Source organism: Melanerpes formicivorus, unplaced genomic scaffold (genome assembly GCF_026170545.1).
Source record: "Melanerpes formicivorus ecotype bairdi unplaced genomic scaffold, bMelFor1.0.p_v2 SCAF_432, whole genome shotgun sequence".
Taxonomy (NCBI): domain Eukaryota; kingdom Metazoa; phylum Chordata; class Aves; order Piciformes; family Picidae; genus Melanerpes; species Melanerpes formicivorus.
In genome coordinates, this window is record NW_027142784.1 from 44542 (window position 1) to 72188 (window position 27647).

General features: G+C 61.1%; 1 protein-coding gene across 1 annotated transcript; it reads right to left on the reverse strand.

The window, feature by feature from the left end:
* Positions 1–10850: 10850 nt before the first annotated feature.
* LOC137459871 (alpha-2-macroglobulin-like protein 1) lies at positions 10851–26286 on the reverse strand. The gene is made up of 19 exons (XM_068170584.1): positions 26213–26286; positions 25502–25691; positions 24658–24820; positions 23659–23860; positions 22730–23009; positions 22229–22343; positions 19433–19542; positions 19130–19297; positions 18362–18595; positions 18056–18113; positions 17630–17775; positions 16705–16854; positions 15915–16133; positions 14422–14512; positions 14226–14325; positions 13077–13302; positions 12874–13000; positions 12069–12190; positions 10851–11393 (listed from the first exon to the last, which is right to left on the reverse strand). The coding sequence occupies exons 1-19, from the start codon at positions 26284–26286 to the stop codon at positions 11376–11378; spliced, it is 2793 nt and encodes a 930-aa protein (XP_068026685.1). The 3' UTR covers positions 10851–11375.
* Positions 26287–27647: the final 1361 nt, after the last annotated feature.

A 27647-nucleotide genomic window follows, 5' to 3' on the forward strand; every position in this document is an offset into this window, starting at 1 on the left:
TGATGTGCCTGCGATGTGGCTGCGATGTGCCTCTGATGTGCCTCTGATGTGCCTGCGATGTGCCTGCGATGGGCCTGTGATGTGCCTCTGATGTGCCTGCGATGTGCCTGCGATGTGCTTGTGATGTGCGTGCGATGTGCCTGCGATGCGCCTGCGATGTGGCTGCGATGTGCCTGCGATGTGCCTCTGATGTGCCTCTGATGTGCCTGTGATGTGCCTGCGATGTGCCTGCGATGTGCCTCTTGTGTGCCTGTGATGTGCCTGCGATGTGCCTGCGATGGGCCTGTGATGTGCCTGCGATGCGACTGTGATGTGCCTCTGATGTACATATGATGTGCCTGTTATGTGCCTGTGGTGTACTTGTGATGTGGCTGAGATGTGGCTGCGATGTGCCTGTGATGTGCCTGCGATGCGCCTGCGATGTGCCTGCGATGTGCTTGTGATGTGCCTGCGATGTGACTCTGATGTGCCTCTGATGTGACTGCGATGTGCCTGTGATGTGCCTGCGATGTGCCTGTGATGTGCCTGCAATGCGGCTGTGATGTGCCTGTCATGTGCCTGCGATGTGCCTGTTATGTGCCTGCGATGTGCTTGTGATGTGGCTGCGATGTGGCTGCGATGTGCCTGTGATGTGGCTGCGATGCGGCTGCGATGTGCCTGTGATGTGGCTGCGATGTGGCTGCGATGTGCCTGTGATGTGGCTGCGATGCGGCTGTGATGTGCCTGTGATGTGCCTGTGATGTGCTTGTGATGTGCCTCTCATGTGCCTGTGATGTGACTGCGATGCGCCTGCGATGCGCCTGCGATGTGCCTGCCATGTGCCTGTGATGTACCTGTGATGTGCCTGCGATGTGCTTGTGATGTGGCTGCGATGCGCCTGCAATGTGCCTGCGATGTGCCTGTGATGTGCCTGCGATGTGGCTGTGATGTGCCTGTGATGTGCCTCTGATGTGCCCGTGATGTGCCTGCGATGCGCCTGTGATGTGCCTGTGATGTGCCACTGATGTGCCTGCGATGTGCCCGCCATGTGCCTGCCATGTGCCTGTGATGTGCCTGTGATGTGGCTGCGATGTGCCTGCGATGTGCTTGTGATGTGTTTGTAATGTGCCTGCGATGTGCCTGTGATGTGCCTGTGATGTGGCTGCGATGTGCCTGCGATGTGCTTGTGATGTGCCTGTGGTGTGCCTCTGATGTGCCTGTGGTGTGCCTGTGATGTGGCTGCCGTGTGCCTGTGATGTGCCTGTGATGTGCTTGTGATGTGCCTGCGATGTGCCTGTGATGTGCCTGCGATGTGGCTGTGATGTGCCTGTGATGTGCCTCTGATGTGCCTGTGATGTGCCTGCGATGTGCCTGCCTTGTGCTTGTGATGTGGCTGCGATGTGCCTGTGATATGCCTGCGATGTGCCTGTGATGTGCCTGCCTTGTGCTTGTGATGTGGCTGCGATGTGCCTGTGATATGCCTGCGATGTTCCTGTGATGTGCCTGCCTTGTGCTTGTGATGTGGTTGCGATGTGGCTGCGATGTGCCTGTGATGTGCCTGCGATGTGCATGTGAAGTGCCTGTGATGTGCCTGCCATGTGCCTATAATGGGGCTGGCATGTGCCTGTGATGTGCCTGCGATGTGCCTGCCTTGTGCTTGTGATGTGGCTGCGATGTGCCTGTGAAATGCCTGCGATGTGCCTGTGATGTGCCTGCCTTGTGCTTGCGATGTGGCTGCGATGTGCCTGTGATATGCCTGCGATGTGCGTGTGATGTGCCTGCCTTGTGCTTGTGATTTGGTTGCGATGTGGCTGCGATGTGCCTGTGATGTGCCTGCGATGTGCCTGTGATGTGCCTGTGATGTGCCTGCGGTGTGCTTGTGATGTGCGTGCGATGTGCTTGTGATGTGCCTGCGATGTGCCTCTGATGTGCCTCTGATGTGACTGCGATGTGCCTATGATGTGCCTGCCATGTTCCTGTGATGCGCCTGCGGTGTGCCTGCGATGTGCTTGTGATGTGCCTGTGATGTGCCTCTGATGTGCCTGTGATGTGCCTGTGATGTGCCTGCGATGTGCCTCTGATGTGCCTGTGATGTGCCTCTGATGTGCCTGCGATGTGCCTCTGATGTGCCTGCGATGTGCCTGCAATGTGCCTGCGATGTGCCTCTGATGTGCCTCTGATGTGCCTGCGATGTGCCTGCGATGTGCCTGTGATGTGGCTGCGATGCGGCTGTGATGTGCCTCTGATGTGCCTGCGATGTGCCTGCGATGTGCCTGCGATGTGCCTCTGATGTGCCTGCGATGTGCCTCTGATGTGCCTGCGATGTGGCTGCGATGTGCCTCTGATGTGCCTCTGATGTGCCTGCGATGTGCCTGCGATGGGCCTGTGATGTGCCTCTGATGTGCCTGCGATGTGCCTGCGATGTGCTTGTGATGTGCGTGCGATGTGCTTGTGATGTGCCTGCGATGTGCCTCTGATGTGCCTGTGATGTGCCTGTGATGTGCCTGCGATGTGCCTGTGATGTGCCTGTGATATGCCTGCCATGTGCCTATGATGTGCCTGCGATGTGCCTATGATGTGCCTGCGATGTGCCTGTGACATGCCTGCGATGTGCCTGCCTTGTGAATGTGATGTGGCTACGATGTGGCTACGATGTGGCTGCGATGTGGCTGTGATGTGCCTGTGATGTGCATGTGAAGTGCCTGTGATGTGCCTGCCATGTGCCTATGATGTGGCTGCCATGTGCCTACAATGCGGCTGCGATGTGCCTGTGTTGTGCCTGCGATGTGCCTGTGATGTGCCTGCGATGTGCCTGTGATATGCCTGCGATGTGCCTGCGATGCGCCTGCGATGTGGCTGCGATGTGCCTGCGATGTGCCTCTGATGTGCCTGTGATGTGCCTGCGATGTGCCTGCGATGTGCCTCTTGTGTGCCTCTGATGTGCCTGCAATGTGCCTGCGATCTGCCTGCGATGTGCCTGCGATGCGCCTGCGATGTGGCTGCGATGTGCCTGCGATGTGCCTCTGATGTGCCTGCGATGTGCCTGCGATGTGCCTGCGATGTGCCTCTTGTGTGCCTGTTATGTGCCTGCGATGTGCTTGTGATGTGGCTGCGATGTGGCTGCAATGCGGCTGTGATGTGCCTGTGATGTGCCTGCGATGTGCTTGTGATGTGCCTCTCATGTGCCTGTGATGTGACTGCGATGCGCCTGCGATGCGCCTGCGATGTGCCTGCCATGTGCCTGTGATGTACCTGTGATGTGCCTGCGATGTGCTTGTGATGTGCCTGCGATGTGCTTGTGATGTGGCTGCGATGTGCCTGCGATGCGCCTGCAATGTGCCTGCGATGCGCCTGCAATGTGCCTGCGATGTGCCTGCGATGTGCCTGTGATGTGCCTCTGATGTGCCTGTGATGTGCCTGCGATGTGCCTGCCTTGTGCTTGTGATGTGGCTGCGATGTGCCTGTGATATGCCTGCGATGTGCCTGTGATGTGCCTGCCTTGTGCTTGTGATGTGGTTGCGATGTGGCTGCGATGTGCCTGTGATGTGCCTGCCATGTGCCTATAATGCGGCTGGCATGTGCCTGTGTTGTGCCTGCCATGTGCGTGTGATGTGCCTGCGATGTTCCTGTGATGTGCCTGCGATGTGCCTGTGATGTGCCTGCCATGTGCCTATAATGCGGCTGGCATGTGCCTGTGTTGTGCCTGCCATGTGCGTGTGATGTGCCTGCGATGTGCCTGTGATGTGCCTGCGATGTGCCTGTGATGTGCGTGCGATGTGCCTGTGATGTGCGTGCGATGTGCTTGTGATGTGCCTGCGATGTGCCTCTGATGTGCCTCTGATGTGACTGCCATGTTCCTGTGATGCGCCTGCGATGTGCCTGCGATGTGCTTGTGATGTGCGTGCGATGTGCCTGTGATGTGCCTGCGATGTGCCTCTGATGTGCCTGTGATGTGCCTCTGATGTGCCTCTGATGTGCCTGCGATGTGCCTGCGATGTGCCTGTGATGTGGCTGCGATGTGCCTGCGATGTGCCTCTGATGTGCCTCTGATGTGCCTGCGATGTGCCTGCGATGTGCCTGCAATGTGCCTGCGATGTGCCTCTGATGTGCCTCTGATGTGCCTGCGATGTGCCTGCCATGTGCCTATGATGTGCCTGCGATGTGCCTATGATGTGACTGCGATGTGCCTGTGATATGCCTGCGATGTGCCTGCCTTATGCTTGTGATGTGGCTACGATGTGGCTGCGATGTGGCTGCGATGTGCCTGTGATGTGCCTGCGATGTGCCTGTGATGTGCCTGCCTTGTGCTTGTGATGTGGTTGCGATGTGGCTGCGATGTGCCTGTGATGTGCCTGCGATGTGCATGTGAAGTGCCTGTGAAGTGCCTGCCATGTGCCTATGATGTGGCTGCCATGTGCCTACAATGCGGCTGCGATGTGCCTGTGTTGTGCCTGCGATGTGTCTGTGTTTTGCCTGCGATGTGCCTGTGATGTGCCTGCGATGTGCCTGTGATATGCCTGCGATGTGCCTGCGATGCGCCTGCGATGTGGCTGCGATGTGCCTGTGATGTGCCTCTGATGTGCCTCTCATGTGCCTGTGATGTGCCTGCGATGTGCCTGCGATGTGCCTCTTGTGTGCCTGTGATGTGCCTGCGATGTGCCTGCGATGGGCCTGTGATGTGCCTCTGATGTGCCTGCGATGTGCCTGCAATGTGCCTGCGATGTGCCTGCGATGCGCCTGCGATGTGGCTGCGATGTGCCTGCGATGTGCCTCTGATGTGCCTCTGATGTGCCTGCGATGTGCCTGCGATGTGCCTGCGATGTGCCTCTTGTGTGCCTGTGATGTGCCTGCGATGGGCCTGTGATGTGCCTCTGATGTGCCTGCAATGTGCCTGCAATGTGCCTGCGATGTGCCTGCAATGTGCCTGCGATGTGCCTCTGATGTGCCTATGATGTGCCTGCGATGTGCCTGCGATGGGCCTGTGATGTGCCTCTGATGTCCCTGCGATGTGCCTGCGATGTGCCTGTGATGTCCCTGCGATGCGCCTGCGATGTGGCTCTGATGTGCCTGCGATGTGCCTGCGATGTGCCTCTGATGTGCCTGTGATGTGCCTGCGATGTGCCTGTGATGTGCCTGCGATGTGCTTGTGATGTGTGTGCGATGTGCTTGTGATGTGCCTTCGATGTGCCTCTGATGTGCCTCTGATGTGACTGCGACGTGCCTGTGATGTGCCTGCCATGTTCCTGTGATGCGCCTGTGATGTTACTGCGATGTTCCTGCAATGTGGCTGCGATGTGCCTGTGATGTGCCTCTGATGTGCCTCTGATGTGCCTGCGATGTGCCTGCGATGTGCCTGCAATGTGCCTGCGATGGGCCTGTGATGTGCCTCTGATGTGCCTGCGATGTGCCTGCGATGTGCCTGCGATGTGCCTCTGATGTGCCTGTGATGTGCCTGTGATGTGCCTGCGATGTGCCTGTGATGTGCCTGTGATATGCCTGCCATGTGCCTATGATGTGCCTGCGATGTGCCTATGATGTGCTTGCGATGTGCCTGTGACATGCCTGCGATGTGCCTGCCTTGTGCTTGTGATGTGGCTACGATGTGGCTGCGATGTGGCTGCGATGTGCCTGTGATGTGCCTGCGATGTGCATGTGAAGTGCCTGTGATGTGCCTGCCATATGCCTATGATGTGGCTGCCATGTGCCTACAATGCGGCTGCGATGTGCCTGTGTTGTGCCTGCGATGTGCCTGTGATGTGCCTGCGATGTGTCTGTGTTTTGCCTGCGATGTGCCTGTGATGTGCCTGCGATGTGCCAGTGATATGCCTGCGATGTGCCTGCGATGCGCCTGCGATCTGGCTGCGATGTGCCTGTGATGTGCCTCTGATGTGCCTCTGATGTGCCTGTGATGTGCCTGCGATGTGCCTGCGATATGCCTCTGGTGTGCCTGTGATGTGCCTGCGATGTGCCTGCGATGGGCCTGTGATGTGCCTCTGATGTGCCTGCAATGTGCCTGTGATGTGCCTGCGATGCGCCTGCGATGTGGCTGCGATGTGCCTGCGATGTGCCTCTGATGTGCCTCTGATGTGCCTGTGATGTGCCTGCGATGTGCCTGCGATGTGCCTCTTGTGTGCCTGTGATGCGCCTGCGATGGGCCTGTGATGTGCCTGCGATGTGCATGTGAAGTGCCTGTGATGTGCCTGCCATATGCCTATGATGTGGCTGCCATGTGCCTACAATGCGGCTGCGATGTGCCTGTGTTGTGCCTGCGATGTGCCTGTGATGTGCCTGCGATGTGTCTGTGTTTTGCCTGCGATGTGCCTGTGATGTGCCTGCGATGTGCCAGTGATATGCCTGCGATGTGCCTGCGATGCGCCTGCGATCTGGCTGCGATGTGCCTGTGATGTGCCTCTGATGTGCCTCTGATGTGCCTGTGATGTGCCTGCGATGTGCCTGCGATATGCCTCTGGTGTGCCTGTGATGTGCCTGCGATGTGCCTGCGATGGGCCTGTGATGTGCCTCTGATGTGCCTGCAATGTGCCTGTGATGTGCCTGCGATGCGCCTGCGATGTGGCTGCGATGTGCCTGCGATGTGCCTCTGATGTGCCTCTGATGTGCCTGTGATGTGCCTGCGATGTGCCTGCGATGTGCCTCTTGTGTGCCTGTGATGCGCCTGCGATGGGCCTGTGATGTGCCTCAGATGTGCCTGCAATGTGCCTGCAATGTGCCTGCGATGTGCCTGCAATGTGCCTGCGATGTGCCTCTGATGTGCCTGCGATGTGCCTGCGATGTGCCTGCAATGTGCCTCTGATGTGCCTCTGATGTGCCTCTGATGTGCCTGCGATGTGCCTCTTGTGTGCCTGTGATGCGCCTGCGATGGGCCTGTGATGTGCCTCAGATGTGCCTGCAATGTGCCTGCAATGTGCCTGCGATGTGCCTGCAATGTGCCTGCGATGTGCCTCTGATGTGCCTGCGATGTGCCTGCGATGTGCCTGCAATGTGCCTCTGATGTGCCTCTGATGTGCCTCTGATGTGCCTGCGATGTGCCTGCGATGTGCCTGTGATGTGCCTGTGATGTGCCTGTGATATGCCTGCCATGTGCCTATGATGTGCCTGCGATGTGCCTATGATGTGCCTGCGATGTGCCTGTGACATGCCTGCGATGTGCCTGCCTTGTGCTTGTGATGTGGCTACGATGTGGCTGCGATGTGGCTGCGATGTGCCTGTGATGTGCCTGTGATGTGTCTGTGATGTGCCTGCCATGTGCCTATGATGTGGCTGAGATATCCCTGTGATGTGCCTGTGATGTGCCTGCAATGTACCTGCGATATTCCTGCGATGTGCCTGCGATGTGCCTCTGATGTGCTTGCAATGTGCCTGCGATGGGCCTGTGATGTGCCTCTGATGTGCCTGTGATGTGCCTGCGATGTGCCTGTGATGTGCCTGTGATGTGCCTGCAATGTGCCTGTGATGTGCCTCTGATGTGCCTGCGATGTGCCTGTGATGTGCCTGTGATGTGCCTGCGATGTGCCTGCGATGTGCCTGCGATGTGCCTCTGATGTGCCTGCAATGTGCCTGCGATGTGCCTGTGATGGGCCTGTAATGTGCCTGCGATGGGCCTGTAATGTGCCTGCGATGGGCCTGTAATGTGCCTGCGATGTGCCTGTGATGTGCCTGTGATGTGCCTGCGATGTGCCTGTAATGTGCCTGCGATGTGCCTGTGATGTGCCTGTGATGTGCCTGCAATGTGCCTGCGATGTGCCTGCAATGTGCCTGTGATGTGCCTGCGATGTGCCTCTGATGTGCCTGCGATGTGCCTGCGATGTGCCTGAGATGTGCCTGCGATGTGCCTGTGATGTGCCTGGTGATGTGCCTGCGATGTGGCTGCGATGTGCCTGTGATGTGCCTCTGATGTGCCTGCGATGTGCCTGCGATGTGCCTGTGATGTGCCTGTGATGTGCCTGCGATGTGCCTGTGATGTGCCTGCGATGTGCCTCTGATGTGCCTGCGATGTGCCTGCGATGTGCCTCTGATGTGCCTGCGATGTGGCTGCGATGTGCCTGTGATGTGCCTCTGATGTGCCTGCGATGTGCCTGCGATGTGCCTGTGATGTGCCTGTGATGTGCCTCTGATGTGCCTGTGATGCGCCTGCGATGTGCTTGTGATGTGCCTGCGATGTGCATTTGTGTAGCTTTGGACCGCGGCTGGAAGCAGTCGGCTGAGGCTCTCTGGAGGGATGGAGAAAAGCGGTCGTTGCTCCGACCGACTTGCCCCAGGGGTGGAAAAAAGCCACTGAGTAACTGTAAAAGCAAACAAAGGCTCGGCTGAGAAGTTGTGAGGTAATGCCAGGTGACCAGGATGTCCCAATGATCCACAAGCAATTCACACTGCAGGCGAATGACTCTGGGTCGCTGGGAAGTTCCATCATATGAGGAAGAAGAACTGGATTGGACTGATACTTTAGCCTGAATGAGAGACTGTGTGGAAGGATGCCCAGATGAAGACCTGGACTGTTGCTAGACATGTCATGAGTACAGTTCTAATTTGATGATATGTTTTGGGTGCAGGGATTATGGTATGGAATAAGGGGTGGTGTGTGGTGGTTTAGGCTGGGGGCTGGCCTGGATGCCACTGCATAGACCACACCTGGGAGGTCTCAAGGGGTGGGCCCAGCCCAGGGGGTGGTCACAGGAGACCAGGTATTGCATTCCCATAATGCCCTGCTCCCCTATAAAATGCCCATGCGGGGTCTTCACTTCCTCTTTTGTCCCCAGCTGCAGCCTAGGTAAAATGGCTGAGCTGCTTCCCTTGAGCCTGCCCAGGCCCAAGGCTCGGTTGGGGGGGGAGGAAAGAGCTCTGGGGGGGGGGGGTGGGTTTCAGTGTACTCCCAGGGTGTGTTCTGGGATCTCTCTTTGTCACGGTGCTTGTGGTGCTTTGTAAAGCTTTCATTGCTGTTTGTTTTGTTTTTAAATTGTTTTTCTATTTAAACTTTCCATCACTTTTGCAATCCTTTTGTCTGAGTCGTTGTTTTCTGCCTGTGGTGGGTAGGGGGTTTGCCCCAACCCATTACACAGCCTCAGCTCCCCACTCCCTCCCCACAGGGCTGGAGGTGAGAGGCACCAAGAGCTTCAAAGTGCAGCCCCTGGCACTTGGACTTGTCTCCTGGGAGCCTTCTCTTCTCCAGATTGAACAGCCCCAACTATTCAAGTTCTGAGCAGAGAAAGGGTCAGGAGGCTAACAAAACTTCCCAGGCTCCAAAGATTTGGCCAACAGTGAGATGAGTCCTTGCAAAGTGGAGCTGTGGTTTCACCCAGGCTGCTTGTGTGGCTTCACCCTTGGAGCTAATCCCTCAGCCACCACCTTGGTAATGCCAGAATTCACCTCCAGAGGCTTGGCTTTGGAAAAGGAGAAGGCCATGTGCTGGCCCCTGGCCCCAGGGTGGTCCTGCATTGGTGAAGGACCTCTGCTGAAGTCTCTGCAGCCAGCTGCAGCCCGGCTCTAGCTCCAAACCAGGCCACAGAGGCTTCGGTGTGCTGCTGGGAGGTGCAAGCTCTGCTGGCTGCTGTTGGCTGCAGAGGCAAAGCCTGCAGGGGCATTTTCTGCACCCTGGGGGGGAAGGTGGCAGCAGGTGACCTGTGCCCTGTGTCCCTGCAACAGCCTCAGCTCCCTGCTCCCCACTCCCTCCCCACAGGGCTGGAGGTGAGCGGCACCAAGAGCTTCAAGATTGTCCCCGAAAGCCTCTCCGTCACCTTCGAAGACACTGATGGTTTCTACAGGCCTGGCATCCCCTACACTGGCATGGTAATGGAGGGGTCCCTGCATCCCACAGGGCTCCTCTGCACCCTGCTGCAGCCAGCCATGTCCCTGCTGCCCCCCAGCCCCGTGCAGAGCAGCCCACCCCGGGGCTCCTCCCCTGCCCTCCCGCTGCAGATGCTGCTGAAGGGAGCTGCCGGCGCCGCGCTGCCGCAGAAGCAGCTCCTGCTCATCGTGAGGCACCAAGGAGGAGAGGTGAGGCAGACCCTCCTGACTGACTCCTCAGGGACAGCCTCCTTCGAGCTGGACACCTCTGGTTGGACTGGCAGAGCTGGTGGCCAGGCTGAGAGAGTTGGCCTTGGGCAGCCTGCAGAAGACAAGGCTCCAGGGAGAGCTTCTGGTGGCCTTGCAGTGCTTCAAGGGCACAGCAGAGAGCTGGGGACAGAGCTTTGAGCAGGGCCTGATGTGACACAGCCTGCTGTGGCTGGGGCTGTCCCTGGGGGCTGCAGGGGGCTGCACTGGCTGAGCTTGGAAGGTCTCTTCCAGCTCAACCTGTTCTGTCATCCCGTGGCTCTGTGGAGCTGTGCTCTTCCCTGTGGGCTCTCAGTGGCCACGGCTGCTGTTCCCCTGCCTGCCCTGCTCAGGTAGTGCTGGACACCCTCCTGTGCTCCCCTGCCTGTCCTTCAGGAGCAGTCCCACCTGCTGCTGGTGTCCAGAAGAGTCTGCTCTCCCCCAGCCCCATGAACACAAGCAGGGAGCACGGCCCTGAGCTGCTGCTGCTGCCCCAGGCTGTGGGCATGGCTCAGTGCCCCACAGGCACCCTGGGGTTCACTGTGGCAGGAGCTGGGGGCCAGCAGCACTCCAAGCCCTCCAGGACACAGCACAGGATGTGTTGGGCACCTCGAGGAGCAGGAGGCTGATCCAGGAGCAGGAAGGGCTTTGCCTGTGGGATCAGTGCCTGCAGGGCAAGTACTGCCCAGAGGATTTGCCATCTGCTGGTGGTGATTTGGGAGCAGGAGCCCAAGTGCCTTGGCCCCAGGCCCTGCAGAGCAGGCAGCCCTCAGCCCATGTGGTGCTGCTTCTCCTCCTGCCTTGCTGCCCACGCCATCAGTGCCCTCTCTGCTTCCAGCTCTTTATTCAGCAAAGCAAAGGGAAGATGCAGCCCCTCTGGCACATCACTGGGGGGCACAGGAGACCTGAGCCTCCAAGCCCAGCTGAGTTTGGATCAGGAGCCTGCAGCAAAGAAGCTTTCTTGCAAGCAAAGCAGTTTGCTGCTTCCACCTCCCTTAGCCCCCTTGGAGATTTCTTTGGTTTCCAGCCTGGGGGAGTGGGGCCAGGGCCAGGGCTGCACCCAGAGCCCCCTCTCCATGGCCACCCACCAGGCTTCCACTCCTCTCCCAAGGCCTGTGGTCAGCCCAGGCTCAGCTCACCTGCCCTGCTGTCCTCTCCAAGGGGCTGCAGGGGCACCAGGACTCCATGGGGGGCTCAGAGTCTTCTTCTCAACACTGCTGCTCAGGCTGCTGCTGGGTCAGGTGAAGGGGGCCAAGGGATGGGAAGAGGCTGCCAGCTCTGGAGGTGGTGGGTGGCTGCTGGCTGTGGCAGGGATGGGGCTGGAGGCACAGCCAGGCAGCTGCAGTTTGCCTTCACTTTGATGCTGGAGGCTTAAAAACAGGAATACAGCAGGGGTAGAATCAGGGAAGGGATTGGAAGGGACCTTTAAAGCTCAGCCAGTGCAGCCCCCTGCAGCCCCCAGGGACAGCCCCAGCCACAGCAGGCTGCTCACAGCCCCACACAACCTCCCCTGCACTGCTGCCAGGCATGGGACAGCTCCCAGCTCTCTGGGCAGCCTGGGCCAGGCTCTCCCCACCCTCACTGCCAAACATTTCTCCTTCTCTCCACTCTCAAGCTCCCTCTTGCCCTTTCCAACCATCCCTCCTTGTCCTGTCCCATCAGGCCCTGCTCAAAGCTCTGTCCCCAGCTCTCTGCTGGGCCCTTGAAGCACTGCAAGGCCACCAGAAGCTCTCTCTGAAGCCTCCTCTTCTGCAGGCTGCCCAAGGTCAACTCTCTCAGCCTGGCCACCAGCTCTGCTCACCTGCACCAGCAGCAGTCTCCCTGCACCAGCAGCAGTCTCTCACCACCAGCAGCAGTCTCTCTGCACCAGCAGCACTCTCCCACCACCAGCAGCAGTCTCCCTGCACCAGCAGCAGTCTCCCTGCACCAGCAGCAGTCTCCCACCACCAGCAGCAGTCTCCCACCACCAGCAGCAGTCTCCCTGCACCAGCAGCAGTCTCCCACCACCAGTAGCAGTCTCCCACCACCGCCACAGCTCTGCTCACCTGCACCAGCAGCACTTTGGAGTCGGTGTCCTGCTGCCCCTGGCTGAGCACTGTGGGCACCTGGGTGCCACAGAGATTGCCAGAGTTCAGGGTCCTGGCCACAGCCATGGCAGTCATGTTCCCTGCAGAGGCAGATGGGGAGGTCACTGTGCCACTGCCTCAGGGGCTGGCTCCAGCTCAGAGCCATCCTGGGGAGCTGGGGAAGGAAGAGGAGGAGGGTGGGGGTGGGGGTGTGATGGGACCAGAAGTGGAGGGAAGAGGCTGGAGAGTGGAATGGAATGGAATGGAATGGAATGGAATGGAATGGAATGGAATGGAATGGAATGGAATGGAATGGAATAGAATAGAATAGAATAGAATAGAATAGAATAGAATAGAATAGAATAGAATAGAATAGAATAGAATGGAATAGAGCAGGTTGGAAGAGATCTTTGAGGTCATCCAGTCCAACCTCTCCCCCAGCACCATCTGATCAGCTAAACCATGGCACCAAGGGCCTCATCCAGGCTCTTCCTAAACACCTCCAGGGATGGGACAGCACCAAGCATAAGTTGCTTCATTACCTTTCCAGGGATGGAGGTGAGGCTGAAGGGGAAAGTGGAAGAGGAGAGAGGTGGCTGGGAGAGGGAGGAAGGGTTTGGAGGGAAGAGGCTGGAGAGTGGAGAAGGGAAAAGGGAAATTGGAGAGAGGTGGTTGGGAGAGGGAGGAAGGGATGAGGGAAGCAGTGAGAAAGGGGAGGTTTGTGAGGGGTGTCACTGCTGGCCTCCCCTGCCCCCTCCCCAGCCCTCTGCTGTCCCCTCTGTACCCTGGCTGGTGGCTCTCAGTCTCCAGTGGAAGGTCCTCGGTTCCTCGGGGCAGACGCAGTCTCTGTAGACCCTGCTCATTCCTGCCAGCATCTCCAGCCCCACAGGTGTCACCAGCCTCACCTGGACCTGCCAGGCCATGGCCACAGCTCCATCAGCCCCCACCAGCCCCCAGCCCCAGGGCCCCCTCCCCGGCCCCACTCACCCGCAGGCACTGCTGCAGGTAGTTGGCGACGGTGGCCACGGGGGTGAAGGCTTCGTGGGGGGCCACGGAGGAGGGCAGTGCCAGCTCCACGGAGAGGGGCTTGAAGGTGGTCAGGGTGGTGGCAGGGGCCAGCCCCAAGCCCAGGGGAGTCGTGCAGAGCATCCCAGCCTCCCAGCTGGTGGTAGCATTGGGCACTGTCACCATCACCTCTGCCGAGCCGCTCTCCCTGCAGGGCAGGGAGGATGGGGCAGAGCTTGCAGGCTGGGCTTGATTTGGCACAGCCAAGGCCCTTCCTCCAGGTCCTGGGCACCTGTCCCCGCCAGCAGCTCAGTGGCTGCGATGGGCCAGGAGAGCTGAAGGCCACCTGCTGGCCAGCACAGACTCGGGGATGGGCTGAGGCACCCTCGCTGCCCCTGCCCCTCATGGCAGCTCCTGGATCTCATGGCAGTCCCTGCCTCTCATGGCAGCCCCTGCCCCTCATAGCAGCCCCTGCCCCTCATGGCAGCCTCTGCCCCTCATAGCAGCTCCTGGATCTCAAGGCAGCCCCTGCCTCTCATGGCAGCCTCTGCCTCTCATAGCAGCTCCTGGATCTCAAGGCAGCCCCTGCCTCTCATGGCAGCCTCTGCCCCTCATAGCAGCTCCTGGATCTCAAGGCAGCCCCTGCCCCTCATGGCAGCCTCTGCCCCTCATAGCAGCTCCTGGATCTCATGGCAGCCCCTGCCCCTCATGGCAGCCTCTGCCTCTCATGGCAGCCCCTGCCCCGCATGGCAGCTCCTGGATCTCATGGCAGCCCCTGCCCCGCATGGCAGCCCCTGCCTCTCATGGCAGCCCCTGCCCCGCATGGCAGCTCCTGGATCTCATGGCAGCCCCTGCCCCTCATGGCAGCCCCTGCCCCTCATGGCAGCCCCTGCCTCTCATAGCAGCCCCTGCCTCTCATGGCAGCCCCTCCCTCCAGAACAGATCCTGAATCCCTCTCAGGGATCCTGAATCCCTCCTGGGTATGCTGCTGAGTTCCCAGGGAAGGAGCTGGACATGTCTCAGTGTGACTCCTGGACACCGAGCTGGAGCTGTGGGTGCTGCACCCAGGGGTGAGGCTGATGAGGTCAGGGCAGCCCCTTGGCTCCAGCTCTGCTGGAGCTCCCAACTCACCCCACGGGGAGCAGCTCCCACAGCCACGTCCTCAGCAGGTCCCTCTGCAGCCCAGTGTCCTGCAGCACCCCTGCCTGCTCAATGGCCTCCAGGGGTGCTCCTGCAAGCAGTGTGCTGTCAGAAAGGAAGGAAGGGAAGAGGCAGGATGTCCCTTCTGCAGCCAGCACCCAGGCAGCTCCAGCCCCTCCCCTCTTGCCTCTGTCGAAGAGAAGGCTTTGGAACGTCTGGTACCGGAACCTGAAGGAGCAGCCCAGGAGGGTGTTGGTGATCACTTTCAAACTTGCATCCTGAAACGTGGCCCAGAACAGAAGCATGGAACACAGCCACCCCAGGAGGGCTGCAGGCTTGGGCAGAGTGCCTGGAAGCTGCCTGCTGGAAGAGGACCTGAGGGCACTCGGCCAAGGGTGGCTGAAGATGATGCAGGGCCACCAGAACATTGAGAGGTTGCAGCAGGGCCAGGGAAGGGCAACAGAGCTCTGGGAAGGGTCTGGAGAACAGGGCTGGGGAGGAGCAGCTGAGGGAGCTGGGGGTGTTGAGCCTGGAGGAGGCTGAGGGAGATCTCATTGCTCTCTGCAGCTCCCTGAGAGGAGGCTGGAGCCAGGTGGGGGCTGGGCTCTGCTCCCAACTATCACAGAATCATAGAACCAATAAAGTTGGAAGAGACCTTTGAGATCACCAAGTCTAACCTCTCACCCAGCACCATCTGATCAACTCAACCATGGCACCAAGGGCCTCATACAGGTTCTTCCTAAACACCTCCAGGGATGGGGACTGCACCACCTCCCTGGGCAGCACATCCCAGTGGCCAATCTCTCTTGCTGGGAAGAACTTTCTCCTCACCTCCAGCCTAAACCTCCCTTGGCACAGCTTGAGACTGTGCCCTCTTGTTCTCCTGCTGCTTGCCTGGCAAAAGAGCCCAACCCCCACCTGGCTACAACCTCCCTGCAGGCAGCTGGAGAGAGCAAGAAGGTCTCCCCTGAGCCTCCTCTTCTGCAGGCTAAGCAACCCCAGCTCCCTCAGCCTCTCCTCCCAGGGCTGTGCTCCAGACCCCTCCCCAGCTTTCTTGCCCTTCTCTGGACACCTTCCAGCAGCTCAACCTCTTTCCTAACCTGAGGAGCCCAGAACTGGACACAGGCCTCAAGGTGTGGCCTCAGCAGTGCTGAGCACAGGGCACAAGGACTTCCCTGCTCCTGCTGGCCACACTCTTCCTGCTGCAGGCCAGGATGCCCTTGGCCTTCTTGGCCCCTGGGCACACTGCTGCCTCCTGTTCAGCTGCTGTCCCCCAGCACCCCCAGGTCTCTCTCGGCCTGGCTGCTCTCAGCCACTCTGCCCCAGCCTGCAGCACTGACAGGACAAGAGGAGATGGTCTCAGGTTGCAGCAGGGGAGGGTTAGGCTGGATATGAGGAATAATTTCCTTGCTGCAGGGGTGGTCAGGGACCGGCCCAGGCTGCCCAGGGGGGTGGTGGAGTCCCCATGCCTGGAGGTGCTCAGGGAGCCTGTGGCCATAGCCCCTGGGGCCATGCCCTGGGGGCAGGGTGGGGCTGGGCTCCTGGTCCAGCCTGAAGGAGTCTGTGATTCTGAGAGCATTCCTCATGAGCACAGACAGGGGGCTGGCTGGGGGAGGGGGCAGTTGTCCCCAGCACCCTGGGAGGGAGAGGAGTGTGAGGGAGGGCTGGGGGGGCTCCTACCTTCAGGAGCGTGGAGGGGCCTGGGGTGTCTGCAGCCCTGCGCTGCAGGCTGTGTAAGCAGCGCTTCCAGCTGTGGTTGCCTGGCACCTCGAAGCAGTTGAGGGCAGCCACGTGTGGGGTCACGTCTATGAACCCCAGCAATGCACACGTGGGTAAGTCATCCTCTTCCACTTCAGAGGGGTACTTGCCTTCATAGAACCTGGGGATGCTGTCATAGACCTACAGCAAAGCCACACACAGAACACTGCCGGCCCAGCTCCAGCCTCTGTGGCCCCAGGCTTTGCTCCTGGAGCTTCTGCACCTCCCAGGGCATGGCAGTGATGCTGCCCTGCTGCCAGCCTCTCCCCTGGGCCTCATCACTGCCCCATCTCTCTTCTCTCCAAGAGCAGGGGATGCTTCCCACCCCCCACCCCCTCTTCTGGGGGTTTCCACCCCAGGAGGCACCCCGGAGCGCCTCAGCTGGAGCCTGAGGGGCAGCTCCAGGGAGAAGCAGCCTCTCAGCCCTGGAGCACAGGAGAGGAGATGGGTGGGGAGACACTAGAACAGGGTGCCCAGGGAGGCTGTGCATGCTGCTGGGAGGCATCACCAGGCAGTGGTGCAGCATCTCCCCAGCAAAGCCCCGAGGGCCATGGGTGGTGGCAGTGGCTCACTGCAGGCTCCTGGACACCCAGCAACTCCCCAGGCTCCCTGCTGCCCTCCTCTAGAATAGGTGGCAGTAGAAAGAAACCGCTGGCCCCATGCCCCTGCCCAGCCCAGGGCCAGCTCAGCTCTGAGGTTACTTCATCCTCACCACATCAGGGCTGAGCCTGGGCTTGGAAGCTGAGGGCTGAGCGCGTTGGTCCCTGGCGTAGGTAGCACAGAGTGACCCTGGGGCAGCCTGCACCTTCAGCCGGAGCTGGGAGCCCCCCAGGGCCCTCTGCTCTGAGAAGGAGAGGTTCACCTGGGGAGGGAGGAAGCCTTTGCATTAGGAGAGTGGGAGCTGGTCCCAGGCAGCACCTCTGTGCCACAGCCTGGCCCCAGGCACCAGCAGAGGATGGAGAGTGAGGGGCGTGAGCAGAGCCAGGAGGTGGTTTGCAGCAGCAGCAGGAATGGGAGGGGAAGGAGAACCCTCCCTGAAAGGAGAGTCTGGGGGTGAGGGAAAGCTCTGCTGAGGAGTGAGGCTCAGTGCCTGCAGCTCCCCACCAAGGCCAGCAGCAGCTCCCCTGGCTCTGGCAGCCCCTGCTTCTGGGGACGACGGAGATTGGAACCAATACGGCTGATCAATATGATCTAGTATTGTTCCTTTATTGCTTCATCATTGATCCGTTATAAAGCCAGCATAGTGCAAAGCAGACAGTAGAGCTGACAGGCTAGTAAGGAGGTGCGCAGAAGTGCGCATTAAGAAAAACTTTACAAGTCATATAAGCTCGGGGGGCATTGCTGGCATGGCGTCATTGGCCCCTCACGAGTGACCACACACTGTACTACTGTGGATTATTGGTTAACACGCGGGATTGTTGATAGACGTGTGTGTCCTGTCATCCCAAGATAACTCTCTATGTTTACGGCTACCAGTGCCCTGCTTTGGTTACACAGAGCGGGCACAGCACTGTCCTGCTGTACTGCTAGCCACTTCCGCACTCATGCTGGGCATGGCCTACCGCCATGTCAGGCTCTAGGCCTACACTGCCAGATTGCTCACAGTGCCTGTCACAACCATTACCACACCTGCTCACCTTGGTGGGGAAGCACTTGGCCACGCTGAACTTGGTGCTGTCAGCCACCAGCTCCCCATCAGGCAGCACCATGTAGCCCAGCACCCTGAACCTGGGTGCCAGCTGGAGGCTGATGGGCAGCTCCAGGGAGAAGAAGCCTTTCAGCCCTGGACCACAGGAAAGGAGAGGAGGTGGATGGGGAGACTCTGGCACAGGCTGCCCAGGGAGGCTGTGGCTGCCTCCTCCCTGGAGGTGTTTAGGGCCAGGCTGGATGAGGCCTTGAGCCAGCTGGGCTGGTGGGAGGGGTCCCTGCCCGTGGCAGGGGGCTGGAACTGGATGATCTTGAAGGTTCCTTCCAACCCAAACCATTTCCTGGTGCTGTGAGCCTATGAGGAGCAGGGATGGAGAGCAGAGCCCTGCACAGCCCCTCCATGCCTTGAGACTTACCAGGCTCTGCATGCAGCTCTTTCCTGAGGACAGTGACTATGGCCCCCTTGGCCAGGACCTGCAGAGGAGGAGATGGAACAACCAAACTGATGCTGAGCAGGGAATGAGCACAAGCAGCCGAAGGGGGTACCACGGAAGAGGCTCAGGGAGAGACCATTAGAGCCACATCCTGCAGGAGGGATGGAAATGGTGCCTCAAGACCTGCCAGCTCCAGCTCTCAGGGCTGGCTGGGAATGGTTTCTGCTGAAGCCCTCCCCTGGGCAGCCTCCCCTGCAGCCTCCCATCCCTCCCCAGGTGAAGACTCACCAGGAAGACCACATCCAGGCTGTGCTGCTCCATCCCCGTGGCCTTCTCCCCCAAGAAGTAATCCACCTCCAGCTGCAGGGTCTGGCCACAGGGCAGCTCCTTTGCCACCCTGTGGATGGCCAGGAAGGCTTTTCCCCCCGAGAAGCTGGGGTACAGGCGGTAAACAACACTTTGGTAGTGGAAGCTGCCCAGGATTTCAGGCTCTGCAGCTGGAGGTCCATCCTTGAAGACTCCCTGAGGGCAACAGCAAAGAGCAGAAGCAGGGAGGGGGGCAGAGCCACCCTGCAGCTGTGGCATCCCTGCAGGAAGGTTGCCAAGGAGCAGAGCCCAGCTGTGCTCAGCACCCAAAGCAGAGAGCTGAGCAGCAGCACAAGGGACCCTCGAAGGGGGTGGCAAGAGCAGGAGGCAAGGGCTGAGCAGCAGGTGTGAGCAGGGGTTAGGAACTGAAAGCCCAACCCCTGAGGATCTGATCTTGTGCCCCAGGTGGTGAAGGCAGAAAGGGGTCCTGAAAATGGGTCCTGAAACTGGGCAGTGGAGTGGGAGAGCAGGAAGGCAGAGAGGAGGAACTTGCAGAGAGCAGCACGACTGAGAGTTGCGCAGCAGGAGCAGGAAGGGTCTGCAGGTGGGCAAGCAAGGCTTGAAGAGGGCTAAGGAACAGGTGGGGCTTTCAGCAGGGGGGTGCTGAGGGGGCAAAAGGACCAGCTGGGGTCAAGAGGAGGCTGGAAGGTGCCCCATAAGAAGAGCTCTGCCTCCTGAGGGCTCACTCACGTGCAGGGTGATCTTGTCACTCCAGCCAGAGGTGTCCAGCTCCACAGAGGCTCTCCCCAGCTCATCTGTCAGCAGGGTTTGTATCCCCACCAACCCTGTCATGTTGTTGATCACAAGGAGGAGCTCCTTCTCCCTCAGCACAGAGCCCTTGGGGCCCTTCAGCAGCATCTGCACCAGGAAAGAAAGGGAAATGGCCTGGGCTGGGCTGGGCTGCAGGTGTGGGGCAGAGGGCAGGGCTGGGCAGGGCAGGGGCTCAGAGAGAGCAGGGTTGGGGGCAGCAGGGCGCAGGCCCCCCCCTGTTACCGTGGCTTTGTAGGGAGCCCCAGGATTGTAGAAGAAATCAGGGCTCTGGAGGCTGATTGTGGTTGTTTCCTGCACGACCAGACAGGTTTGGGTCACTGTCTGCCACAGCCCTGGGGACAGGAGAGAGGAGTGAGGAGAGAGGAGAGAGGGGAAAGGAGAGAGGAGAGAGATGAGAGAAGACAGGAGAGATAAGACAGGGAAGAGGAGAGAGGAGAGAGGAGAGAGTGGAGAGGAGAGAGGTGAGAGGAGAATGGGGAGAGGAGAGAGGAGAGAAGAGAGAGGAGTGAGGGGAGAGGAGAGAGGAGAGAAGAGAGAGGTGAGGGGGAGAGGAGAGAGGAGAGAGGAGAGAGGGGAGAGGAGAGAGGAGAGAGGGGAGAGGGGAGATGAGAGAGAGGAGAGAGGAGAGGAGAGAGGGGAGAGGGGAGAGGGGAGAGGAGAGAGAAGAGAGGAGAGAGGGGAAAGGGGAGAGGGGAGAGGGGAGCGGAGAGAGGAGAGAGGAGAGAGGAGGAGAGAGGAGAAGAGAGAGGAGAGAGAAGAGGAGAGGGGGAGGGGGAGAGGAGAGAGGAGTGAGAAGAGAGGAGAGAGGGGAAAGGGGAGAGGGGGAGAGGGGAGAGGAGAGAGGAGAGAGGAGAGAGGAGAGAGGAGAGAGGAGAGAGGAGAGGAGAGAGGAGAGAGAAGAGAGGAGAGGGGGAGGGGGAGAGGAGAGAGGGGAGAGGGGAGAGGAGAGAGGAGAGAGGAGAGAGAAGAGAGGAGAGAGGGGAGAGGGGAGAGGGGAGAGGAGAGAGGGAGAGGAGAGAAGAGAGAGGGGAGGGGGAGAGGAGAGAAGAGAGAGGAGAGAGGGGAGAGGAGAGAGGAGAGAAGAGAGAGGAGAGAGGAGAGAGGGGAGAGGGGAGATGAGAGAGAGGAGAGGAGAGAGGAGAGAGGAGAGAGGAGAGAGGGGAGAGGGGAGATGAGAGAGAGGAGAGGAGAGAGGAGAGAGAAGAGAGGAGAGAGGGGAGAGGGGAGAGGGGGAGAGGAGAGAGGAGAGGAGAGAGGAGAGAGAAGAGGAGAGAGGGGGAGGGGGAGAGGAGAGAGAGGGGAGAGGAGAGAGAGGAGAGAGAAGAGGGGAGATAGGAGAGAGGGGAGAGGGGAGAGGGGAGAGGAGAGAGGAGAGAGAAGAGAGGAGAGAGGGGAGAGGGGAGAGGGGGAGAGGAGAGAGGAGAGAGGAGAGAAGAGAGAGGGGAGGGGGAGAGGAGAGAAGAGAGAGGAGAGAGGGGAGAGGAGAGAGGAGAGAAGAGAGAGGAGAGAGGAGAGAGGGGAGAGGGGAGATGAGAGAGAGGAGAGGAGAGAGGAGAGAGGAGAGAGGAGAGAGGGGAGAGGGGAGATGAGAGAGAGGAGAGGAGAGAGGAGAGAGAAGAGAGGAGAGAGGGGAGAGGGGAGAGGGGAGAGGAGAGAGGAGAGGAGAGAGGAGAGAGAAGAGGAGAGAGGGGGAGGGGGAGAGGAGAGAGAGGGGAGAGGAGAGAGAGGAGAGAGAAGAGGGGGAGATAGGAGAGAGGGGAGAGGGGGAGAGGGGAGAGGAGAGAGGAGAGAGAAGAGAGGAGAGAGGGGAGAGGGGACAGGAGAGAGAGGAGAGAGGAGAGAGGAGAGAGGAGAGAGGGGGAGAGGAGAGAGGGGAGAGGAGGGAGGAGAGAGGGGAGGGGGGAGAGGAGAGAGGGAGAGGAGAGAGGGGAGGGGAGAGGGGAGAGGGGCGAGAGAGAGGGAGAGGGGAGAGGGGAGAGGAGAGAGGGGAGAGGAGAGAGGGGAGAGGGGAGAGGGGAGAGGAGAGAGGCTCTCAGCAACTATCCCGGTGATGCCCTCCAGGAAAGATGGGTCAGAGACTCTCAAAAGCACAGTGATTGACCCAGCCAGGGGAGAGCAGGGCAGAGGGATCCTCATGAAGGTCAGCAAGGGCGTGTGCAGGACCCTGCCCCTGGGGAGGAACAACCTCCTGCACCAGGACAGGTGAGGGGAGCCCTGCTGGGAAGCAGCTCCAAGGAGGAGGAGCTGGGAGAGCTCGGGGGCAAGCTCCCCATGAGCCAGCAAGGTGCCCTGGTGGGCAAGAAGGGCTATGGGCTCCTGGGGTGCATTAAAGAGAGTGTGGCCAGCAGGTCGATGGAGGTTCTCGTCCCCCTCTGCTCTGCCCTAGGGAGGCCACATCTGTAGTCCTGGGTCCAGCTCTGGGCTCCCCAGTTCCAGGGAGACAGAGAACTGCTGGAGAGAGTCCAACAGAGGCTACAAAGCTGCTGAGGGGCCTGGAGCAGCTCTGGGAGGAGCAAAGGCTGAGAGCCCTGGGGCTGAGAGCCTGCAGAAGAGCAGCCCCAGAGGGCAGCTGAGCAATGCTCAGCAAGAGCTAAAGGCTGGGGGGCAAGAGGCTGGGGCCAGGCTCTGCTCAGTGGTGTCCAGGGACATCCCAAGGGCCAAGGGGCACAAACTGGCACCCAGGAGGTTCCATCTGAGCAGGAGGAGAAAGTTATTTTGTGTGAGGGTGCTGGAGGCCTGGAGCAGGCTGCCCAGGGAGGTTGTGGAGTCTCCTGGTGTGGAGAGCTTCCAACCTCCCCTGGGCATTGTGCTGCTGGGCAAGCTGCTGTGGGTGCCCTGCTGGGCTGGACTGGGTGAGCTCCAGAGGTCCCTCCCAGCCACTATCGATCTGTGCTTCTGTGCTCATGGATGGGGAGGGGAGAGACCCCAGGGAGACCTGAGGGGGGCAGTAGTGCCATGCCCTCCAGGTGCCACCACTCCAGGACACCGCAGGCTGGCCCTTGGCAGGGCGATGCTCACCGGTGCCCTCCTGCTGCAGCCAGGCGAAGGCGTAGAGCCGAGGCATGGCGTAGGGGTTGCTCAGGTTGAAGGCAGCCGCCGGCACCTCGCTGGAGAAGCAGCCCTTCGTCCCTGTCTGAAGCGAGCGCCAGCGTCGGCAGCGGCCCCTGGCTGGGCCCCTGAGGGCCATCTGCCCTCACCCTCACCCCCCCCGGCCGCCGCTGCCCCCTCCCTCCTGTCCTGCAGCCCTTGGATCCCGCAGGCTTGCTCCCCCACGCTGGGCCGGTGCCACTCCGTGCCACGCACACCTGGCTGCCCCCTTCCTGCCCATCCTGGCCCTACAACCACCCAAAGGTCCCTGCTCGGCTCCCCTGCTCTCCTGGGGGGTTGGTCTCTGGGTTTGCAGGAGAGCAGGATGGGTGCTGATGCCCAGCTGAGGCAGCCAGCCATCGGCAGCCCAGCGTGGGGAGACCCCTCCGGGACCAGCAGCCCTGTGCCTCCCGGCTCTGGCGATGCCCTCACCTGGCCCCTCAAGACGGCGCAGTGCCGGGTGGGTCCGTCCGGGGGGTAAGATGTACTGGCACAGCCTGGCATCAGCGCTGCCCCGGAAAGCCTTCCCGGAGGGGTTCCTGGCCGGGGAGCAGGAGCTGGCTGGGTGGCTGCTGGGGGCAGCAGCACCCGGGGCGGGCTCGCTGCTGGGGCTGCCCTGCCACTCACCACCCACAGACGCGCAGTGGGATCGTCTCGTCCTCCGGCGTCACGGCGTGGGGCAGCTGGAGCAGCGCTGCAAACTGGGGGAGACCTGGGGGGGAGGGAGGGAGGGAGAGAGGGAGGGACCCCAGTGGGGACCGGGGCTGTGCCCATAGCTTCCTTCAGCGGCTCCCGGCCGTGGCCAGAGACGGCAGGCGGAGCCCAGCCTCCCGTGTCCCCACGCACCCTGCTCCTTCACGCTGAAGCTGTGGCTGTTTCTCCCTGTCCTGATGGTGTAGGTGCCCGGGACGGAGTCAGGGGGGCAGCAGGAAGGACAGCTCCGCCATGCCCTGCCGCAGCCTCACCCCCCTCCACTCCATCACTTGCTCAAGGTCGGGGCCCTGCGCACGGGGACAGCCGGCGTCAGCCCTCGCCCGTGGGGCTGGACGTGGGCTGACAACTTCGAGGGCTCAAATCCTGCGTGGGACCCTCCATAAGGAGCAGAGGCTTTGCCCTGCCACCGTGCTCAGAGCAACCCCGAGGGCATCAGCCCTGCCAAGGGAAGACTGCCCCTGGGGGGCTGCCTGAGCCGAGCCCCAGCCTGGCCGCGGCAGCTGGAGGGGGCAGGGGGGCTGCTCCAGCCCGGACCGGGGGCTCAGGGCCTTCTCCAGCCTGGGTCAGAGTCTCTGTGGCCATAGGCACTGCCATCTCCATCCATGCCCAGAGGACTTCCCCATCCTGCAGGCAGGCACCCAGCTGACCTGAGTGGGCTGGAAATGAGGGTGAGGGTCCCAAAGCCTTGCTCCTGATAACTTCTCTCAGCAGCCACGGGGGTGAGGTGGGGAGTCCCTTTCCCTGCTCCTTGAGCCCAGCTCCACAGACTTGTGGGGCCCTTGGCTGCTCCCCAGGGAGCTGGCAGGTGGGCACCCGGGGACAACTCACCTGCAAGGTCACCAGCTGGAGCTGCAAAGAGAGAGAGAGAGAGGAAACCTTCAGCATGCCCAAAGCACCTGGGGCTGAGCTGGGCTTTGAGTCTGGGGGCTCTGGGTTGGCCCCTGCAGAGCTGTGCCAGTGCCAAAGGCAAGGGCTGGTACCAGGGCACTCAGGCTGTGCCACATCTCTTTGGTGTTTGGGGAATTCCCTCCCCACACACATCTCCTCCAGGCTTGTGCTGGCACAAGGCTGTGGCACTGTGCTGGCACTGAAGTCTGTGGCACTGAAGCCTGTGGCACGGTGCTGGCACTGAAGGCTGTGTCTGTGTGCTGGCACTGGAAGCTCTATCTGTGCTGGCACTGAAGGCTGTGTCTGTGTGCTGGCACTGGAAGTTGTCTGTGCTGTCACTGAAGGCTGTGGCACTGTGCTGGCACTGGAAGCTCTGTCTGTGCTGGCACTGAAGGCTGTGCCACTGCTGCCCAGGCTGCTCATCCTGGGCCCGTGGGGGCCCTGTTGTCTCCATGCCCACCCTGCACCCCGACCCTTCCTCACCTCCCTGTCTCTGGGCATCAGGTTGTGGTCCAGGCAGACGATTCTCAGCTTCACTGCAGAAGGCAAAGGCAGGGGCAGGAGTGACTGCTGCAGCCCAGGGCCCACCCCTGGGCATCCCACCCCTGGGCATCCCACCCCTGGGTACCCCACCCCTGGGCACCTCACTCCCGGGCACCCCACCCCTGGGCATTCCACCCCGGGCACCCCACCCCCGGGCACCTCACCCCTGGGCACCTCCCCCCCGGGCACCTCCCCCAGTGGCGGTTCCCCCTCACCAGCCGCCCCAGGCTCGTAGGAGTCCTTATCCGTCTGGAGCAAGACTCTCAGCTCCAAGGCTTCCAGCAGCACCAGCCGCTTCTCAGAGACCTGCAGGGAAGCTCCCTGGATGGAGAGCTGCAGCTCTGCCACCTCCTGGAAGGCTTCCTGCTCCGCAGAAACCTGTCCCCAGGCAAACAGCAGAGCTGGGGCCAGAGCCTGGGGGGGGCGCCCCTGAGACAGCACCCCCAGAGCCCAGCCCAACCACCCCGTGGCGCCAGGGAGGCACCAGGAGGGCACCAGGGAGGCAGCAGGGAGGCAGCAGGAAGGCATCAGGGAGCCATAGGAGGGCACCAAGGAGTCAGCAGGAGGGCACCAAGGAAGCAGCAGGGAGGCAGCAGGGAGGCAGCAGGAAGGCAGCAAGGAAGCATGAGGGAGGCAGCAGGGAACCATAGGAAGGCATCAGGGAGGCAGCAGGAAGGCATCAGGAGGGCACCAGGAGGGCAACAGGAAGGCACCAGGAGGGCACCAGGAGGGCACCAGGAAGCCGCCAGGAGGGCACCAGGAGGGCACCAGGGCACTGCTGTGTGTGGGAAGCTGATGCAGATAAAGCCCACAAGGTCTCTACGTTCCTCCTGTCCCTCTGCTCTTCACCTCCCTCCCTCCCTCTCCACCCTGGATGGACTTCCTGTGCCCTGCCAGCTGCCCCAGGCTGGCTCTGGCAGGGGCAGGAGCAGGGGCAGGGGCAGGGGCAGGGGCAGGGGCAGGGGCAGGGGTAGGGGCAGGGGCTGGGGCTGGGACAGGGGCTGGGACAGGGGCAGGGGCAGGGGCTGGCTCCCCCCGTCCCGCGGGGCTGCCACTCACGTGGGTGAAGCGAGGCCAAGCCAGCTGCAGGACTCCACTGCCCTGCTCCTCCAGCACCACATCAGGCACCTCATGGCTGCTCTCCAGGTGCAGGGTGACCCTCACAGGCGCCTCCAGCTCCACGAGGTGGATGTGCACTTGGCCCGTGTGTGTGTAGTGGAAGGTAGAGGGGAAGATCACCAGGTAGTGCCTGGGGAGGGGGCACCCCGTGAGGGGAGGCTAGCAGAGACACACACACACCCCCCACCCCCCCACCCCCCCAAGCCTCGGGGATCCTTTCCACTCCAGGCTGCCCTGGTGTGGGGCACCTGGGTGTTGTCCTAGTGCTGGGTGGTCTCTGCAGGGCTCCACCTTGCTCCCCGGGAGGCCAGGGCAGAGCTCCCTCCACCTAAACACCTTGGGAGCAGCCAAGGTCCATCTGAGGAGGGAGGAAAGTCTCTGCTGCCCCCCTGGCCCCGCTGGGAGGATGCACCTGCACCAAACCAGCCCAGAGACACCAACCCCAGGTGTAAAGTCCACTGTGAGGACCACCCAGCACCCCCAGCACTGCCACCCCGAGCAGCAACGGGCTGACAGCGAGGACTGCCACAGCAGTGGGACCAGACCGTGCCAGCAGTGGGACCAGACCGTGCCAGCAGTGGGACCAGACCGTGCCAGCAGTGGGGCCAGACCGTGCCAGCAGGCCAGGCCAGGCAGACACAGAGGGCTTACTGCTTTGCAGATGCTCCAGCTGTCAGGGAGGAGATGAAAAGCAGAAGACAGGGCAGGGTGGCTGCAGAGCCCATGCTTGGGGAACCAGGTGGAAGCAAGGGGGTCCCAGAGCCCCTGTGCTGGGGGCTGCTGCTGCTGCTGCTGCTGCTTCTCCTCAAGCTGTCAGCTCCCTGCAGGCAGCCAGCAAAAGGCTGTGGCTGGCACCCAGCCACGCAGCTGGGACAATGTTTAACCACCAGACCCAAGCCTGGCTGGGTTCAAGGCTCTGGCAGTCACAGAATCCCAGAACTGTCAGGGTTGGAAGAGGCCTCAAAGACCACCCAGCTCCCACCCCCTGCCATGGGCTGGGACAACTTTCACCAGCCCAGCTTGTCCCCAGCCTCAGCCAGCCTGCCCTTCAGCACTCCCAGGCATCAGGCAGCCACAGCCTTCCTGGGCACCCTGCTCCAGTGTCTCACCAGCCTCCCACTGAGGAAGCCAACACCCATCTCACCCAGGGCCCCCCCTGCACTTCCAGAGCCCCAGCCGAGTGCTGAGGCTGCCAGGGGCTGAGCCCTGCTGGCACCTCGCTGCCTGGTGGCCTGCTGGATGCCAGTGCCCCCTGCCCTGCTTCCCACTGCTCAGCCCCACAGCCCTGCCCCAGGCTCCAGGGCTCCATTCCCATGGCAGCCCTGCAGCTCTGCTGCCCCTTCCTCAGCCTGCTGGAGCCTGTGTGAGCCACGCAGGGCACCCCCAGCCCCCGGGGGCTGCAGCGCCCCCAGGCAGGGCTGACTGCAGCAGGATTCAGAGAATCCCAGAGCTGGCAGGGCTGGAAGGGACCTCAAGGCTCAGCCAGCCCCAACCCCCTGCCATGCCCAGGGACACCTCACACCACAGCAGGTTGCTCACAGCCACCTCCAGCCTGGCTGCAAACACCTCCAGGCAGGAGGCTTCCACCACCTCCCTGGGCAGCCTGTGCCAGGCTCTCACCACCCTCCTGGGCAACAACTTCTTCCTCACAGCCAAGCTCAATCTCCCCACTTCTAGTTCTGCTCCATCCCCCCCAGTCCTATCCCTCCCTGACACCCTCAAAAGTCCCTCCCCAGCTTTCTTGCAGCCCCCTGCAGATCCTGGAAGGCCACAAGGAGGTCTCCTGGGAGCCTTCTCCTCTCCAGCCTGCACAACCCCAACTCCCTCAGGCTGTGCTCACAGCAGAGCAGCTCCAGCCCCCTGCTCCTCCTCGTGGCCCTGCTCTGGACACCTTCCAGCCCCTCCAGACCCTTCCTGGCACAGAGGCTCCAGAAATGGCCCCAGAGCTCCAGCTGTGGTCTCAGCAGAGCAGAGTCAAACCACAGCCAGGGTGGGGGGCAGCTGCTGACCCCCAGGCCAGCTGAGGCAGGATGGCATAAAGAGGAGTTCTGGGAAAGGACCTCATGACCCTTGGCCACCTCCTGCT